We start from the raw sequence: 16,390 nt of genomic DNA, 5'->3' as shown, positions 1-16,390 counted from the left end.
TTTGAACTCCTGGTGTCACTTTATTTACAAAATTCATTCAATAGTAAGAGGTGAAGTGGATTTCAAAATTACAAGCATTCTAGAAGACAATTTTCTATGACTGTCAGAAAGCTTAAGCTCATTACCCACTAGAAAGGAAAAAAACAAATTATTCATGTTTTCGTTGACTACATTATTTAAGTTACCAAATATTCTCGTGTGTGGAAACAAATTGCTACATTAATCAAAAATTATACTAATAATAAAAAACTCGTATTTTAAGGTGTGCTAAGCGAGGAATTCAACGAAATATCTTTAAGTGTTTGAAATCATACACTAAATTCAACACATCCTTTCAAATTAATACCGGTAATATCTTAACGATCTCTTGCTGGCTGTTTATCATCTTTCGTTAAAAATCATATGAATGTCATAAATTGCGCAAAAACGAAGTTAGACTTTTTTTTTAAAAGAAATTATTCGACACACCTCATTCATCACATCGAGTCGTACATATTGCTGCAAGGGCATGAAAAAGCGTATATTTAAGGCCGACATGTTCTTGGCGTTAATTCTAATATCAACAATCTGGGGGTTATAGAACAATGCAACATCCACCTTTGCTTGAAGATGCCTTTTGCGTGGTTTTCATTCGCCGTACAATCTCGGCGAACATTTCATCGACATTGCTGTTGGTTTTAGCCGAGGTTTCGAAGTGTGGACATCCCCATTCCTCGGCAAGAAGTTTGGCTTCGGTCGAAGAGACTTCACGCTCGTCAAACATGTCACTTTTATTTCCGACGAGAATCATGGGCACTGTGTCTGAACTCTTCACGCGAAGTATCTGATCCCTCAACGGTCTAAGATCCGTAAATGTTTGACGGTTTAAAAGAGAATATATTAGAAGGAATCCTTGACCATTTTTTATGTACAAATCTCTCATAGAGGCAAACTGTTCGGTCCCTGCAGTATCCAAAATTTCCAAAATGGAGGGATTGTTATCGACGTCGATCTCTTTGCGATAGAAATCCTCGATAGTTGGATCATATTTTTCCACAAATTGTCCTGTAACGAATTTAACCGTCAATGCACTTTTTCCGACTCCACCTGATCCTAAAACAACGACTTTATACTCTTTCAAATTCATGGAAACTTGAAGGTCGATTCGTCACCAGAGATTGATTCCGGTTAATATGTAACCAATGGAAACTCGCAGGCTGTTACCAAATTTTTATGCTGGACAGCGAATTCCTAAAATGACTCGGTTGAAGTTGTCCTCTCTCGCAGTCATAGAACTCTAGTTAAATTGAATCACTTCACCAAAATGACGAATTCCCTTTCCTCGTCAAACTCTGTACTCTGCTCGGTGCGAACAAAACGAAACACGTGAGGGAGGGCCTTTGAAGGGCGTAGACGCGTTACCGGTGGTTTCTGGGTAACCATCATCGAGCGATACAATTTGCGATTGTTTCAAATTTTACTTTCAATAATCAATATTATTACATGATAATCTCAGTTTACACACAATGTTCTTCGGCGAAATTTATTTATTGTCACAGGCAGAGGTGATAGCGGGCAGAGATGGCAGCAAATAAGGAGCTAGAATAAAATCTTTACTGCGGAAAGCACGGTATTCATGAAAGGTGCATGTAGTTCCGAACAGTGCATCCTTGAGGTTTAAATTACATGTAAAAGATGATTAGGCATGTTGGCACCGTTAAAAATGCTAGAAATTTGACATCTGATCGGACAATCGTTGCAGAATGGGGCAAAGCTGGGGACAGATATAAAACAGGTTCCTCCTGACGGAAGCGGAGTGCCCATTCCCTGCTTACATGTAAATTATACGAGGGTCTGAATGGGGAGTCCACAAGTCGGTTATCGGTTAAAATTTCATTACTTTGTCGGTTGTCGGTTGTCGGTTGTCGGTTGTCGGTTAACATTTTCGACCTTTGTCGGTTGTCGGTAAATTCCAGTTAATTTTTTTGTCCCTAGTCGGTAATTTTTTCCTCGTTTTGTCGGTAGTCAGTAATATTTTTTAGACCTTTGTCGCTAGTCGGTTAAACCCATTCACACCCTCTTGTATTCTACGAGTCCACAAGCTGATAGCACCTGACCGGGCTTTATTTTACTCGTTGATGTGCTTAATTCATGGCCGACTGCTTGAGGGAGGGATCGAGGGGGCTGCAGCCCTCTTTTTACCGTATTTTCATAAAATTTCAGTAACTTACTGTCTACCGGTAACTTACCCCAGCAAAGTGCATTTTCGTTGGGTGTTGGGGGGAGGGGTCGGTAGGGGCTCCCCCCCTCTCTCTCTCTCTCTCTCTCTCTCTCTCTCTCTCTCTCTCTCTCTCTCTCTCTCTCTCTCTCTCTCTCTCTCTCTCTCTCTCAGACACAGGTTACTTTTTCTCTCGTTGCCTCGATCCATTTTTGTCGTGTTCCCCCACTTCCTCAGTAAAAAGCTCTCCTATCATAAATCAGTCAAGCCGTCGTTTTAAAAACCGTTTGACCTTTTGTTTCAACTTTCGTGACAAGGTAATGTTTGTTTATTTTCACTTAAAAAGTCCTGAAACCTCATTTTTATTTGTCAATAACAACAACTGATGCAATATGACCATCCCTACATGCCTTGCTTTCTTAGGGAAGGCCGGTGACTCCGCTTGTCTTTTACAGCGTGTTGCTACAATCTTGGACAAAATAAAATGAAAAATTAGTACCTTCCTCCCCTCAAAATCAATGATACTGAATCCGCGTGCAAGTTGAAGCCCGCCATGTTTTCATCTTGGGGGGAGGGGCTGTCATCATTTTCCATTTGAAATGTTCAAGATTGTAGTTAAATTTGATTTCTCTCTACTAGTCTTCTACTGTGCTTACATCATAAAGCCTTGAAAATGCATTGAATCTATTTGATTCTGAGCTCTCTTGCAACGTTTATTTCATTCGCCCTCATCGCTCTCCGCTCCGTGATGAGGCAACAGTGTGACGTTTTTCTTGAGACTTATGCTGGAGAGTGCCGGTTGTTTTTAAACTTTATTACATCCCTGCTTGGAGTTCCAGTGTTTCATAACAAACGATGAAATTTGGTCTGAATCAATTATCCAACATCGAATTCAAAACTGGTTCTTTGAATGGAACCTTGGCTCAGTCCCCGTTACGTAAAAATCACGTTCAGGGTGGAATTTCAACCAATGCTGCAGGGCCGTAGCCAGTATGAGGCATATGATAAAATGCTTATTGACTGAGTTTAGGTCGGGCCGGACTGGGAAATATTTGTCCCTCGGTCATGGTGCACAGACCTCGCTGCGCTCGGTCCGTACCGAGGTCAAATGTTTCCCCGTCCGGCCCTCCCACTCAGTGAATAAGTGCATAATCCAAGGCATTTGCATCAGTCATTTTTTTCGTATTTTTTAAATAATGCGTGGTCCCAGTGTTGTCTTTAAATGTAAGCATCAAAAACACCCTAAATACCCACGAAGAGAAAAATGTTGAAGTGTGAGTAAGGGAGAAGTGATCCTCTCACTTCTTTATCAGGACACCTGAAAAAGTCAGCATTGTGCTGATATGGAGGTCATGTATTCAATCTGCGGGGTTTTATTGCCTAAATCGTCCATATAAAACGTAAGTGCCATGATGACTTCTCCGCCTTTCTTTATTTCCTTGGCATAATAAAACTTAGTGAACTTTTGTAAATTAAATTTGTTGGACGAGTTAAGTTGGCTAATTTAACCCGCTGTTGTGCTGGATTGGCTGGTGAGATCTGCGGGGATTTATTTTCGTAAATATACGGCAAGTGACAGGCGCACTGCATAATTTTTCTTATAAGAACGTCTAATTTGGGCTGAGGCTGAATCTTCTTCTGATACTTTCTCGCGATTTAAGTCTGAAAACGTTCTTAACATGTTCCTAAAGTTGTTTGCATGGTATATTAATATACTGCGTGAGTTCGACTTCAAACTGGCAGTCTTGTTCTTCAGTGTCATATTCAATAAGAAAACTACATTGTTCTGATTGTTAATGTTAAAAAGGTCCATAAGTATTTGAGTTAATTGCCCTATTAGACTACAGCTTTACAAAAACAAATTTGTAAGCAAAATAAAGACGTTCTTTGACTGACTTTCATCCCGAGTATGTTCCTAGTATTCGCTATTTTCGCAAATCCCATAGTACAGTTCATTTTGTAGGGTTATTTGCATCAAAACAATCGATATTCAGTTCACTGAAGCAAAATAACATGTATTGTTTTTATGTACAAAACCCCCCAAAACGGGGTTTCGACAAAACACTGACCCCCTACCGACACCCTACTGACCCCTACTGACCCCCCTACTATCTCCTATAAAATCAATGGGAAAATGAAAATTAAAAAAGCTCAGAACTATCAATGGGACCCGATTCAAGTTCATCTAAGCGTGGATACATGACAGGAAAACATGTTCTTTGAAGTTTGAGTTTGGCAGTAAACAGTTGAAACTTTTGCGCGCGATAGTTCAAAAGTATTTGAAGCACACTTTATCAGATAAGGGTCAATTACCGAGGAAAAGTCTTCGATATCCAGTCTTGCCGTCATTGTAGGAAAACTTGCATGAACATCTCTCAAACTTCGAATGATTGAAGACAAAACTTGTCACGTTTGCAGCCACTTAGAGCATGTTTTCCCGCTTAGATGAAAACGACGGTAGCTTACCTGAAACTTTCGAAATGGCGGACGCGTTGCAGATTTCCGACTCTTGGTCTCCTTTTAATGTTTAGTGGAGGTTTTGTTGACGGAAAATTGAGCACAGAATAAGATTGAATATCATCAAATATTGCTTTCGTACGCATTGAGAAATGAAGCAAAGATGAACGCGAAGGCGAGGGGCCAACTTCCGGTTGATGTAATCGTGTGCGTTGTGTGCGTTCGCGGTTCGTTGATAGTTGCTTGCGTGTTGATTTGCCAGAATTTCCTCGCTATTTTTATTGCTTAATTTTCTAGCGGATACAAATACCATGCTTCCAACTTATTCTGTGGTCGATTTTCCGTGACAAATCCTTCAGTCAAACGAGAAGGGAGTCGGAAATCCGCAAACGCGTCCGCCATCTTGAAAGTGGGCTTTTTTAATTTTTATTTTCCCATTGATTTTATAGGGGGTCAGTAGGGGGTCAGTGTTTTGTCGAAACCCCCCAAAACGTAGTGCTACCCCATGATTCCCCAACCCACTGACAAACTGTAAATGAAACGCTAAAAATATGATAAAAAATTATGATCAATATTCATCCGTTAAATACTCATTGTTTTTTTTATGAAAGGGTACGGTGATAAACAAATTTATTCCAATTAATTATTCCAACTTCCAGATATGTACGGATGTTTTTTTGGTCCTCTTTCAGAAAAATATGAATTCTTGCATGGAGCGATTTTTGTTGTTTTGTCAGTCAAGGAGAACCCTGAAAAGCGCAAACAAATTCCGGGGGGCGTGGAAACAAAAGCGAATTGTGTGGCGTTCTCATTGAAAGGATAAAGGGGAGCACATGCGAGAATTGTTGAAACACATGGCAAATGTGATAAAACATTACAAAATACCTGCAAATCGTTTACAAAGAAATCACGATGTTGTCCAAACGGTTACTTTACACATGTTTTCCAGCTGGTTATTGCTATAGCTATCTTTTTGCATGTCTATGATTGGTTATTTTATAAGATCATTGCTGTCTGATTGGTTGAGCTCCGTTGTCTCCCATGACAATTCTTTGTTTAACCACGCTCACTCCATATTCAAGTTTTTGTGGCACAAGGATATAAGATGGTTCTTCTACGAGTTTGGAGCCTTGTTGGTGCTTGTTTTTACATTTCCTTGTTTAAAACGAATATCGAAGTCACAGGAACTCCATGTTCTCCGAATCCTTGCTTGAACAGTGGACTCTGTTCCACAAACGGTTCGTCGTTCATTTGCACTTGTGCGCAAGGATATAATGGCCAGAAATGTGAATATCGAAACACAGATTGTCAAGTAAACCCCTGTGTACATGGTATCTGTAAGCTGGATGGATTTAAAGTGCCTAAATGCTATTGTACCCCAGGATTTACCGGTGAATATTGCCATATTGACCATAACGAGTGCGCATCGGGGCCCTGCAAGAATGGCGCCTTGTGTATTGACGAAGTAAATGGTTACAAGTGCATCTGTGATGACGATACGTTCGGCCGACATTGCGAGATTCATCAAAGTGAAATACAGCAGTGTATAGCGCAATGCGACCAAGAACTTTGCTGGAGAAATTACTCAACAGCTGTAACAGTAACGTGGGGATATGGATCAGGTATTTGTAGCACAAGTCATACGTGTTTCGGTGGCGAGAACGACACAGAGTCTAACTTGTACGACACATTCATTGAAGTACAGCTTAAGCCGTTACAGATCCAAGTGGGAGATACACTAAATTTCACTGCGGATGAGGAAATCGTGGCGTATGTCAATGGATTTGTACCGCATCACCTTGTTGCTGCTGATGGAGCCAAATCGTTTGTTTCATGTAATGAGAGCAATGGAATTCCTATTGTAAATAAGCCGACAAACAGTGTCGTAGTCGGATTGGACATTCTCAAGCCGGGGATCAATTATTTTATTGCCAACATCGATTCTACGTTTCGCTGTGACTTTGGCTTGCGTTTGAATGTGAGTGTAAAAGAAAACAACTGCAAAGCTCTTGCGTCAAATCTCACTTGCTCTGGCCGGGGACAGTGCACAACGAACTTCACAACACCGGACTTCCGGTGCAAATGTTGTGGCGGATTTAGAGGTGACTATTGTGAAAAAGTGGACTATTGCTACTCAAAACCTTGCAAAAATAATGCAGTTTGTCAAAACATGGAAAGTTCCGCTGATGGGAGCACGCACGTATGCATTTGTGAGCCTGGTTACGAGGGCAGAGACTGCTCTCATGTCACCAATTTGTGTCTGTCGGCCCCTTGTTTGAATGGTGGTCAGTGTGTACCTAGAGTGAATAATTTTACATGTGACTGCCCCAGGGGATTCACTGGCCGAAACTGTGAGGTAGATATCAATGAATGCATGTCCAATCCTTGTCTTCATGGCATTTGTGTTGATGGCATAGGCGCATTTTACTGTAATTGCGTGGCTGGCTTTACAGGTAGGTTCACCCATTTATATACATGTATTTATTATGTGGTAAGCACATCTTGCTCATTGTTTATTCTACCTGTCAAGAATATGCTTGCATCGGAGCTATTCTTGTAATGGAGAATAGATGGATTCAGTCATCTGCAGGTCATGAAATTTTAAATACTGATGTATAACACAATTATGTGTGATATGGAAGAAATACTATTAAACAGTGAGTAGTAAATTTTGCAGTCTAGGAGTTTAATACCCTGAAACACATATATCTGGAACAGTATAAATCACTGCCAAGCCTTCAGTCTTATTTCTCGTTCCATAACTATCACATGCCTACCAAATAAATTTGAATTGGTTCTTGTAAAAAAAAAAGGGTGTCTAAATGGCAAATTTCAGGCTGTAGGTTCTGTATAAATCCACTAGGTTCTTATATGCAGGATTTTTACATAATTACTTTATATGGACCAAAGTCAAATGATATATATGGCATTTATAATGCCAGATTGAAACCATATACAGATGTAAGTTTAATGAATGTGGTTTTAAGAATTTATATAACACAGACCCTACTATTTATTAGAGTTGCATTCCATGTACATATATATTCTTGCACTTTCCTGAAGGCTATTGTTTGTAAATTGAAAATTTATACTTCAGAAAGGGGACCCAGAATGTCCATAGATATCTGAAAATATCTTAACAAACCACTGGCATCTTAAGAAGTTGTCTAGATTTCAAATGCAAATCTGGCTACCTAGCCCCCTTTAAACCTGTAATGTCAGACAATTTCAAGAAATTTAGGATGGTGATGCCAATAAGCAATTACTGATTATGGAAGATCGCAAAAGCCTCCTCAAGTTGTTTGACAGGAGATTAAAGAAATACTAAAAGGTCAAAAAGATGTGCCAATGGACAGAAAAGGACAATCTTGAAATAACTGCCTTTTAGGTTTTTTATTAAATATGCAGTATCACCATGTTTGAAAAGACTTTCCATGACTAAAGATGTATCTGCAAGTCACCACTAAATTACTGCGTCACGTTTTAATGAGATTAAAATTTTTCTTTTGTTGTACAACTTTAGGTTCCCATTGTGAAGTTAACATTGATGACTGTTCATCATCACCATGTGTTCATGGAACTTGCATAGATGAAGTGAATGGCTTTAAATGTCACTGTGTTCCTGGATATTCTGGAAAGCTGTGTGATTACAACTTACAAGAATGTCTGCCATCTAACCCTTGCGATAATGGAGGAAAGTGCATTGACGAAGTGAATGGTTATAGGTGTGACTGTGGGCCTGGCTTCAAGGGGCATCACTGTGAGATTGATGTTGACCTTTGTAATGATCCCAACATGTGCAGCAATTCTGTGTTTTGTGCAGAGTCAGACAATGGTCAAAGTGTGCAGTGCACTTGTAAAGCAGGTTTCACAGGATATAACTGTGCTGTGAATATCAATGACTGCCTTTCAAGTCCATGCAAGAATGGTGGTACTTGTAGGGATAAAGTCAATGGCTTTGAGTGTGTCTGCATGGATGGCTTTACTGGAATTACATGTGAAGGTGAGATTTTCTCAAAATTTAAAGTGCTGCTGTGACAAAATTTGCATCTTTCCTATATTAAAGCCATTTTAATACATAACCATGTAGTCTGTATGAGAAGAAGAATGCTGTTTACTATTTCAGAGATCTCTTTGTTCCAGAGATATTCAAGTTTTTTAAATATGCAAATCAGCCAAGTGATGACATCATAAACTCAAACAAATTTTGATCAAAGTATGATGAAAAAGGATATCTCAGCCAATGTGTATCAGAAAGGCTTGATTCTTTGCAGTAAGATTCTAGTGGATGTGCTCCACAACACGAGCATACAGTGTTCCAGTTTTGTTACCATGGGAAGATACTGGGTTCCAGACCTCCCTGATATTAAACCTATGCTAGCCACCTTTGGTGTTCTATTTTGATATTTGCCAATGGTGCCTCATCTGCCTGATCCTGCAAGCATATAAATATGTTAGGTTGAGTTTGTGGCCTTGTTAAATGTTTTTCTAGCTTAAGATCGGCAAAAATGTTGAAATCAGGTTGGAGGGGACTGGAAAAGAATGTATTGCCATGGTAACCAATTTCTTTATAGCCGTAGGTGTGTTGTCTGCAGAATTATTAGTCTAGCAAGTTTTAATGGTCTCTGTTGCAAATTGGCTGAGATAGCTCTTACTATTTATATGCTTGATGTCATATTGGGTTGAGTGAATGATGTCATCAGTAGTCTCATTTGCATGTTTTACACATTTTTTCAAACATAAATATCTCTGGAATCAATGCAAATATTTCCAAATGGTATAGTGGCGTTTTCGGTCTTTCTGGAATTCTATTTGATAAACCTAAAACTTCAAGGGTTAAAAATTTGATCATAGTAACACTTTAATGAGGCTAAACATAATTTAGATAAAGTTAAAACCATGTGAAGGGTTGCAGGGGCATTGCCATGTGCTTTGGCTTGAGTTGCCTTATTTGCCTGCTTGCTTCTACCCCCCTGTCCCCCCATATTTTGGGGGAAGTCATTCCACTCACTTGTTATTTTCAGTGATATGTTGTCAGGTGCCTGGGAGGACTGGACTGTGGCTTGGTTGCCAAGGTTTGCTGCTGAGGGGAGTGCTGCCTCCTCTCTTGTTACCTTTATGTGACCCACCCTCCAATAAATTGGCGTAGTTTTTAAGATCAATTCAAATAACCACACCTGTCCAGTAATTTCTGAGAAGGCAAATCTAAGCACTCTGAGTATAACATGTTAGAGAATTCTAACAAGTGTGAATTAGTTTTGTGCGACCTTGTCCTTTGGGATTTATAATCTGATTTCCCTTGTGCCATTCAGACATGCCGGAAAATGAAAGATTTTTGTTGATCAATATTTGCAGGCTTTGCCAAAAAATCCGCTAGTGAGGAATTCCAGCGACAGTTGAGCCTAAAGTTAATGACTGAAGATTGCGGCCTTTTGCAAATGCAGGTATTGTTAAATTCATGATTATACATGTACTCTGTTGCTGGATGACACGAATAACTATACCATTTTTTAGCTACAGCTGCAATTATGAATTTGAGAGAAGTGATCCTAGCAATCTTTAAGCGATTGTCGCTTTTTATAGACAGCTGAAAAATTGAGGTGGCTCCAAAGGGATTTGAACCCGTGACCTCTGCAATACTGGTGCAATGGTCTACAAACTAAGCTATGAAGCCACACAGTTGGAAGCAGGTCAATGAATGATTTGCCTGTAATCTGAGACCTACCTATGTTATGCCACAAGTATTCTGGGATTGCCAGGGGGCAAACATTTTGTCTTTATCAAAATAAGTGATATTGGACAAAGAATATGATCATATTTTCGTCAGGATTTTGTGAGACATGAAGATTACAGTAATTTACTAATGTTTGTGCATGAAAATTGTATATCTTTGTGTGATTACCACAATAAAATCTATTGATTAGCACTCTTTCCCGCTTGCGTAATTAAGATCAGTTGTAAAATGTAGCTGTATCAAGTAATGCATGGTCTTCACTCTTGAAATAGTACAAAATTAGCTGTAAGTTTGAGGAGATATTGACTCAATAAAGCCTTTTCATTGGTCATACATTTGCAGAGCTTCTAATCGTATCCAGAGTTATAAATAATACGTTCAAGGTTACAATGAGTACTAAGGTCTGCTCTGCTCTGCTAGGGCATAATTATGATAATACATCAAAGTAATGTCCTCTTTGTAACCACAGAAGGCAAAAAATCAGTGTCCATGATGGGTTTAAAAGTGAACCAGTTTTGTTTAGTTGAAAATGTACAAAATATAGGTCTCTTGCACAGCATTGTGCAACTTAAAGTTGTCCACAGTTTTTATTTCACATGTTCCTTCACTGAATTCAATGGGAGAGAAAAGTAATGGCTACAAAACCTGCTGATGATGTTCGGCAAACTGCATGGCCGTAGCTAGCGGAGGAGCAAGGGGGACAGTTGTCCCCCCAAAAATATTCTAAAGAAAAGTGAATGTAGTCTCTTTCTGGAGTGTTGGGCAGATAGTTTGGACTTTACTGATATTACCTTTGAATCTTTTCACAGCGGATTCGCTTGTCTTGATTGATTAAGATAAAATTGAGGAAAATCCATTTGGAGACATCATAGACTAATCTGTTACTTACGAATAATAATAATACAACTTTATTGGGTAAACACAAGTTACTGGTAAAACCAGTAGTTTACAAAACCTTAGCCTCTAAAAGTACCTGTCTTTCTAAACTTGGACTGATTATTGTTTACTTATGATGAAATATTTATGAAAGTAGCACTTCCGTCCCTCTGCATTTCAAATTTTTCTGGGAGAGCACTCCCCCCAGACCCTCGTAACGACTTGTGCCTCCGGCGCTCACTTCTTGGCCCCCCCCCCCCCCCCCCAGTTAAAATTATTTTCCAGCTACGGCAGTGAACTGCTTGACAACTTTTGGATTTCCCTGTGTTTTTTACCACCTCTTTCATCCCTCCACAGCACAATAGCTTGACCTCTAGCTCAGTAAACAATTTCCATCCTCCCGCTCAACAATTTCTCTCCTTTGAGAGGGTAAAATTACAGCAGCCATGTCGATGTTCTAACGTGTTATAACTAAAACGAAAGCAATCTCGATACATGTAATTACATATTGAAAAGGCTTTATTGAGTCAATCCCCTCAAGTTTATACACAAGTTTGTACTTTCTCAATCAATCTTACACAAGAAAGTGTGTACAAATCAATAGATATTATCGCTATAATCACACAATTTTCACGCACAAACCTTAGTAACCACTATGTCTCACAAAATCGCAGCGAAAATGTGTTATTCTTTGTCCAATATCACTGCTTACGACGAAGACCCAACTTGAGATTTGCAATGTTTGCCCCTTGGCGATCTCAGAATCCTTTACGCATAATGTCGTCTCTTGTGATTACTGGCAAATCTCTGTGAAGGACTCAATGAATGAAATGAAATGAATGTGTATTGAAGTGTAGACTGCTCACAGTCCCTTGTGAGTGAGTCAAACCGCCCTCTTTGGTCACGCAAGGGAGCTGAGGGGAGAATAGTGATATAGAGAGATATATAGGGACCCTATATCTCCTTCTCTATAACCTTTCTCCCCTCAGCTCGCTTGCATGACCAAAGCAGGTGGATCGAGTAACTCAGAAGGGACTGTGAGCAGTCGAATTGAAGTGTGGGTTATTAAATGAATGAGAGAAGTGATCCTTCTCTCAATCGTCTACAACCCGCACTTCAATATACATTCAATTCATTTAATTCAGTTGCAATTATGTTTCTGCATTTCTCTAAGGGATTCCGGTGTGTTAATAGAAAACTTTGAAGTGCCTGTCACCTCAACAAACTTTTCCACTTGATTTCCAAAATTGTCCCAGATATGCCGTATAGTTTATTGGAAATTCACTGTTTTTATTCATATGGAAAGGTGAGAAAAGTGTTCATAGTTTGGTCAATGACTGTGTAATGAAGGGGAATGGGATTAATACTGGGTTGACGTCACAATTTTTTTTGCATCGCAGTTTTCAAAGAACTACAATCAAACCTCCTGTAAGCAACCACCCCAACTGTCAAGCCTAGGTGGTCGCTTACGAGAGCTTAGACCTTATTGAGTCGAAAAATGGCACCTTGTTAGCATTTTATGGTCACTGCAGAGACTTACCCCTTGTTTTAGTTTTAGAATTGCCTTTTTTTTGTTTTGAAATTTTGCGGGTGCCACCATCTTGAATAATTGTGACGTGTTATGGTTGCCCTATTGTTATTGGACAAAAGCTCTTTGTGTTAGAACAATAGAGCAACTGTAACACGTCAGAAAACACTGATTTAAAAACAAATTTCAAACAAATTTGTTGTAAACATAATTTCTTTCGGTTTGAACTTATTCTGTAGTAAGAGTGGAGGTTCGCTTTAAATCGGGAATCAATTCTAGTTTTCTGTAATTAGAAAACATAATTTAATTAAGGTTGTTTCTCTTACAATTGATAGAATCCAGTGTATGTGTGCATTTTTTTCTTTAAAATTTTAAATGTTTTATTCATGCTAAAAGTCAATTTCCAGAAAAAAATCTTGTACTTCCCATTGATAAATTTACTACCCAGGAATGTGATAATGGTACAACACCTTATTATTCAATTTCTGCTCTATTACCTGTCAAGTGCTAGTTCTAAAAGTGGCCGGGATCGCTTATGAAAGGTGGACCCTTACAAGAGGTTCCATATATAGTTATTTTACTTGGAAACATTTGGTATTTTGGAAAAGTGGTCACTCACAAGAGGTGGTTGCAACTGGAGGTTCGACTGTGTCCACAATGCAAAGAAGTCTTTCACATTAACCCAGTAAAAGTAATAAACTCATTCCTCTTCCTTGCATGGTTGTAGATAAAAATTAATTATAACCAGTTTTTCCACTTTTTAGGAGCCTCTTAAATCTGGCTCCCAGGGGTTCCCCATTGACAGAGTAAAATACTTAAGTCTGGCCGGTTCAGGCTGGTTTGGGTGTCAAAGGGTTGGGGACATTAAAATAAACATTTGAAGTTTAGCAACAGAAAGCATCATATATCCTCATAAGAGCTTAATTTGTTACTTCCAAAAATACTTTAATCAAGTTGTTTTTGTGTGTTTCGTAAACTGACTTAACACAATATTAAATTTATTCTTGGTTGTTTACACAGGGTCCACTGGCAGTGACACACATCCAACAGGGTTTAGCTAACAGCTTTGCAGAAGCATGCCACTGTAGCTTCAGTGTGGCAGACATAGTGGACAAATCTGTGTTACTGCAATGCAAAGACAGCATTAGCGCTGAAGTCAGCATGCAAATTAAACCAGTCAATCATCTCTCAGTAGATGAGTTGATTTGTCAGTTTCACAGATTGCTCACACAGCACCAAAATGTTATTGAATTAGGTACGTTGTCATTGGATATAATGTGTTTGTGTTATAAATAAGTATTTCATTTTGATGTAAAGATGACGGACAACAACATGACATTTTCAACTATTGAGGCAGGTGGTGTAATGTGCTCTTAAGAAAGATAGTATACTTGTCGCTTGGCAACATGTGAAAAGACAACTGAAAAATGCATAGATCTGTGAACTCTAGCACTGGTCAGACACTCTTCCCATTAAGCTTCAAGAACTCTTAGAGAGCAAGGTTGCTTATAATATCCTGTACATTTAGGTTCTTCAATCACACAAAATGCCCCAGTAGTCTTTGTGCTGACAAAAATGTCACACCCTTCAAATCTGTAAAAGCAACTATTGATGGTAGATTGTTGTAATGCACCCTTGAGGAAGTTGTTGCTAATTGCAATGTGTCAAAGGACAACTGAAAAATCAGAGCTTCAGCCATTTCAGTGTGTAATCATACAAGTGATAACAAAATCAGATGACTGCGCAGTGGGAGTCTGATTTGTTTATCACGAGTATGATTACAGACTGAATTGGATGACACAAAGTCCTCTTACCAATTAATCATAAAAATTACGATTTCCGAGAAAAGAAGAGCCAAATTATGAAAGAAAGGGAAAATTTGCAATAAAAGACTGACAAAGGAGGTGTAAATTGCTTATTTGTCACTCTGAAAGAAAGAAAGCCCCAATTTATGTCTGTACTCTGTTTCAGTGGTGATTGAAACCAAGGTTTTTATTGATTGATTTAAACTACAACTTTGAATGTGACTGTCTTATTAAACTGTCAGATAACAAACTGTCTGATAACAACTTGGCAAGTGAATTAGTAGAAAATATGAAATTGTAATTTTTGTGATTATACTTATTATTTAGTGTATCAGTGGAATGCGAAATTTTTAGCAAGGCTAGTGCAGGTATATTAGCCCAAAGATCAAAGAATACAGTATTTTTGCAATTTTTGCATTTGGTCGATGCTGACATTAAATGTATTTTGGCTGGTACATGTATCACCAAAGCAGACCTTATCTTTATTGTCTTTTTGTTCCTAATCAGGTCACAATACTTATGCAGTGAGGGTTTTAACTGATGTCTCATCTTGTGATCACTTGAATGATGAAGAAATTGAGTTTGAAAGTAGAAATCAAGGAAAACATGGAGTCAGTAATTCAAGGGATCTTGCAATAACTGTTTCTTTAGTGTGTGCAGCTGTTGGTCTCATTGTTGCAGCTGTTGTTGTCTGTTTTAAGTGTCGCAGGACACTACCGCCAATCAAGAAACATTCCTCAAAGTAAGTTTCATTATTTTCTTCTATTTATTTTTTGTTTCTTTAATAGTGTAAACCAGTAACAGTGATCTGAAATAATATTGCTTTTTGTGTTGTTTACCTAGGGGTGAAAATCAGATGATTGAGGACTTAAGTGCAGACTTGCTCTCAGCTATTGCTCCAACACCAAAGTCCATGTATCGCACAAGTGGTGGCTATCACAATATGGCATTTTCAGGTAGATTTAACCCTGAAAACCCTGTCAAGTCACGTAGAGTGTGATCAAGAGGGTCCCAAGAGATGTACTGTAACCAGACAATCTGTCTTGGTGGGACCAACATTTTATGTCATTGGTGTTCCTTGGTGGTGGCTGGATGAGCCATGGTATGACCTTACAAAGATTCTAACTTGGTTTTGTGCTACTTAGTTCGTGTTCTATTGGGATCAACTGCTTTTAGTTGGTTGAAGTGGTTGGGTTTTTTAGTGTTCTATTCGGAAAAAAACGTTTTTGGTTGGTTTTGTTGATCAACTTTTTCAACCGGCATTAAACTTGGTTGAAACGGTTGAAAAAGCATTGGCAGCGACCGTTGTCGTTTACGTTTTTTTAAACGGCAGGAGCCCGCGACCGACTTTAAAAGTTGAGATACTGCGTTTCAACCGAAAACGTTTGGAAAAGTGTTCTATTGGGAAAGCTCAACCGCTTCAACCTTAACCGGTTGCGGTTGAAATGGTTGATCCCAATAGAACACTACCTCAATAATGCAATGTGAATTTTATACACCAAGGCTGTCAGAGATATCTTAGTTTTTATGTCTATAGCTGTAAGTAATAATGACTTGATATCAATGTAAATAATTATGTTATCGCTTCATTGAAAGAAAGAGGGGATGATATTACTGATAAAATATTGATTTTTAGCATACAATGGATATGGAAAGGGGAATTTCATTATCTTTATCAGTACAGACTAAAATGGGCCTCTATTCCCTTCTTCAAAGATACACCAAGAGTAATATTTTTATTGTGACAGAAGATATGTTAAGACTGAAAATAAAGTTGAGGAAACTAAGGAAGA

At 38.7% G+C, this 16,390-nt stretch overlaps 2 protein-coding genes across 2 annotated transcripts in view; one reads left to right on the top strand and one right to left on the bottom strand.

The window, feature by feature from the left end:
* On the bottom strand, nucleotides 1–1,372 carry LOC138029668 (ras-related protein Rap-2b-like). Its single transcript, XM_068877381.1, has one exon. It carries the CDS (start codon nucleotides 1,124–1,126, stop codon nucleotides 575–577), a length of 552 nt encoding a protein of 183 aa, XP_068733482.1. The 5' UTR covers nucleotides 1,127–1,372; the 3' UTR covers nucleotides 1–574.
* Nucleotides 1,373–5,709: 4,337 nt separating this feature from the next.
* Nucleotides 5,710–16,390, top strand: part of LOC138028895 (fibropellin-1-like) — a 10,859-nt gene continuing 178 nt past the window's right edge. The window contains exons 1-6 of the mRNA XM_068876534.1: nucleotides 5,710–7,107; nucleotides 8,178–8,657; nucleotides 10,010–10,098; nucleotides 13,813–14,047; nucleotides 15,105–15,339; nucleotides 15,441–16,390. The exon at nucleotides 15,441–16,390 is cut by the window's right edge and continues 178 nt beyond it. Coding sequence (XP_068732635.1) covers nucleotides 5,760–7,107; nucleotides 8,178–8,657; nucleotides 10,010–10,098; nucleotides 13,813–14,047; nucleotides 15,105–15,339; nucleotides 15,441–15,597 — 2,544 coding nt within the window. The 5' untranslated portion in view covers nucleotides 5,710–5,759 and the 3' untranslated portion in view covers nucleotides 15,598–16,390. The remainder of the gene's footprint in view (nucleotides 7,108–8,177; nucleotides 8,658–10,009; nucleotides 10,099–13,812; nucleotides 14,048–15,104; nucleotides 15,340–15,440) is intronic.

This window comes from Montipora capricornis, chromosome 13 (assembly GCF_036669925.1).
Source record: "Montipora capricornis isolate CH-2021 chromosome 13, ASM3666992v2, whole genome shotgun sequence".
In the NCBI taxonomy this organism is placed as follows: domain Eukaryota; kingdom Metazoa; phylum Cnidaria; class Anthozoa; order Scleractinia; family Acroporidae; genus Montipora; species Montipora capricornis.
This window is presented reverse-complemented; position numbering and strand designations above follow the sequence as displayed.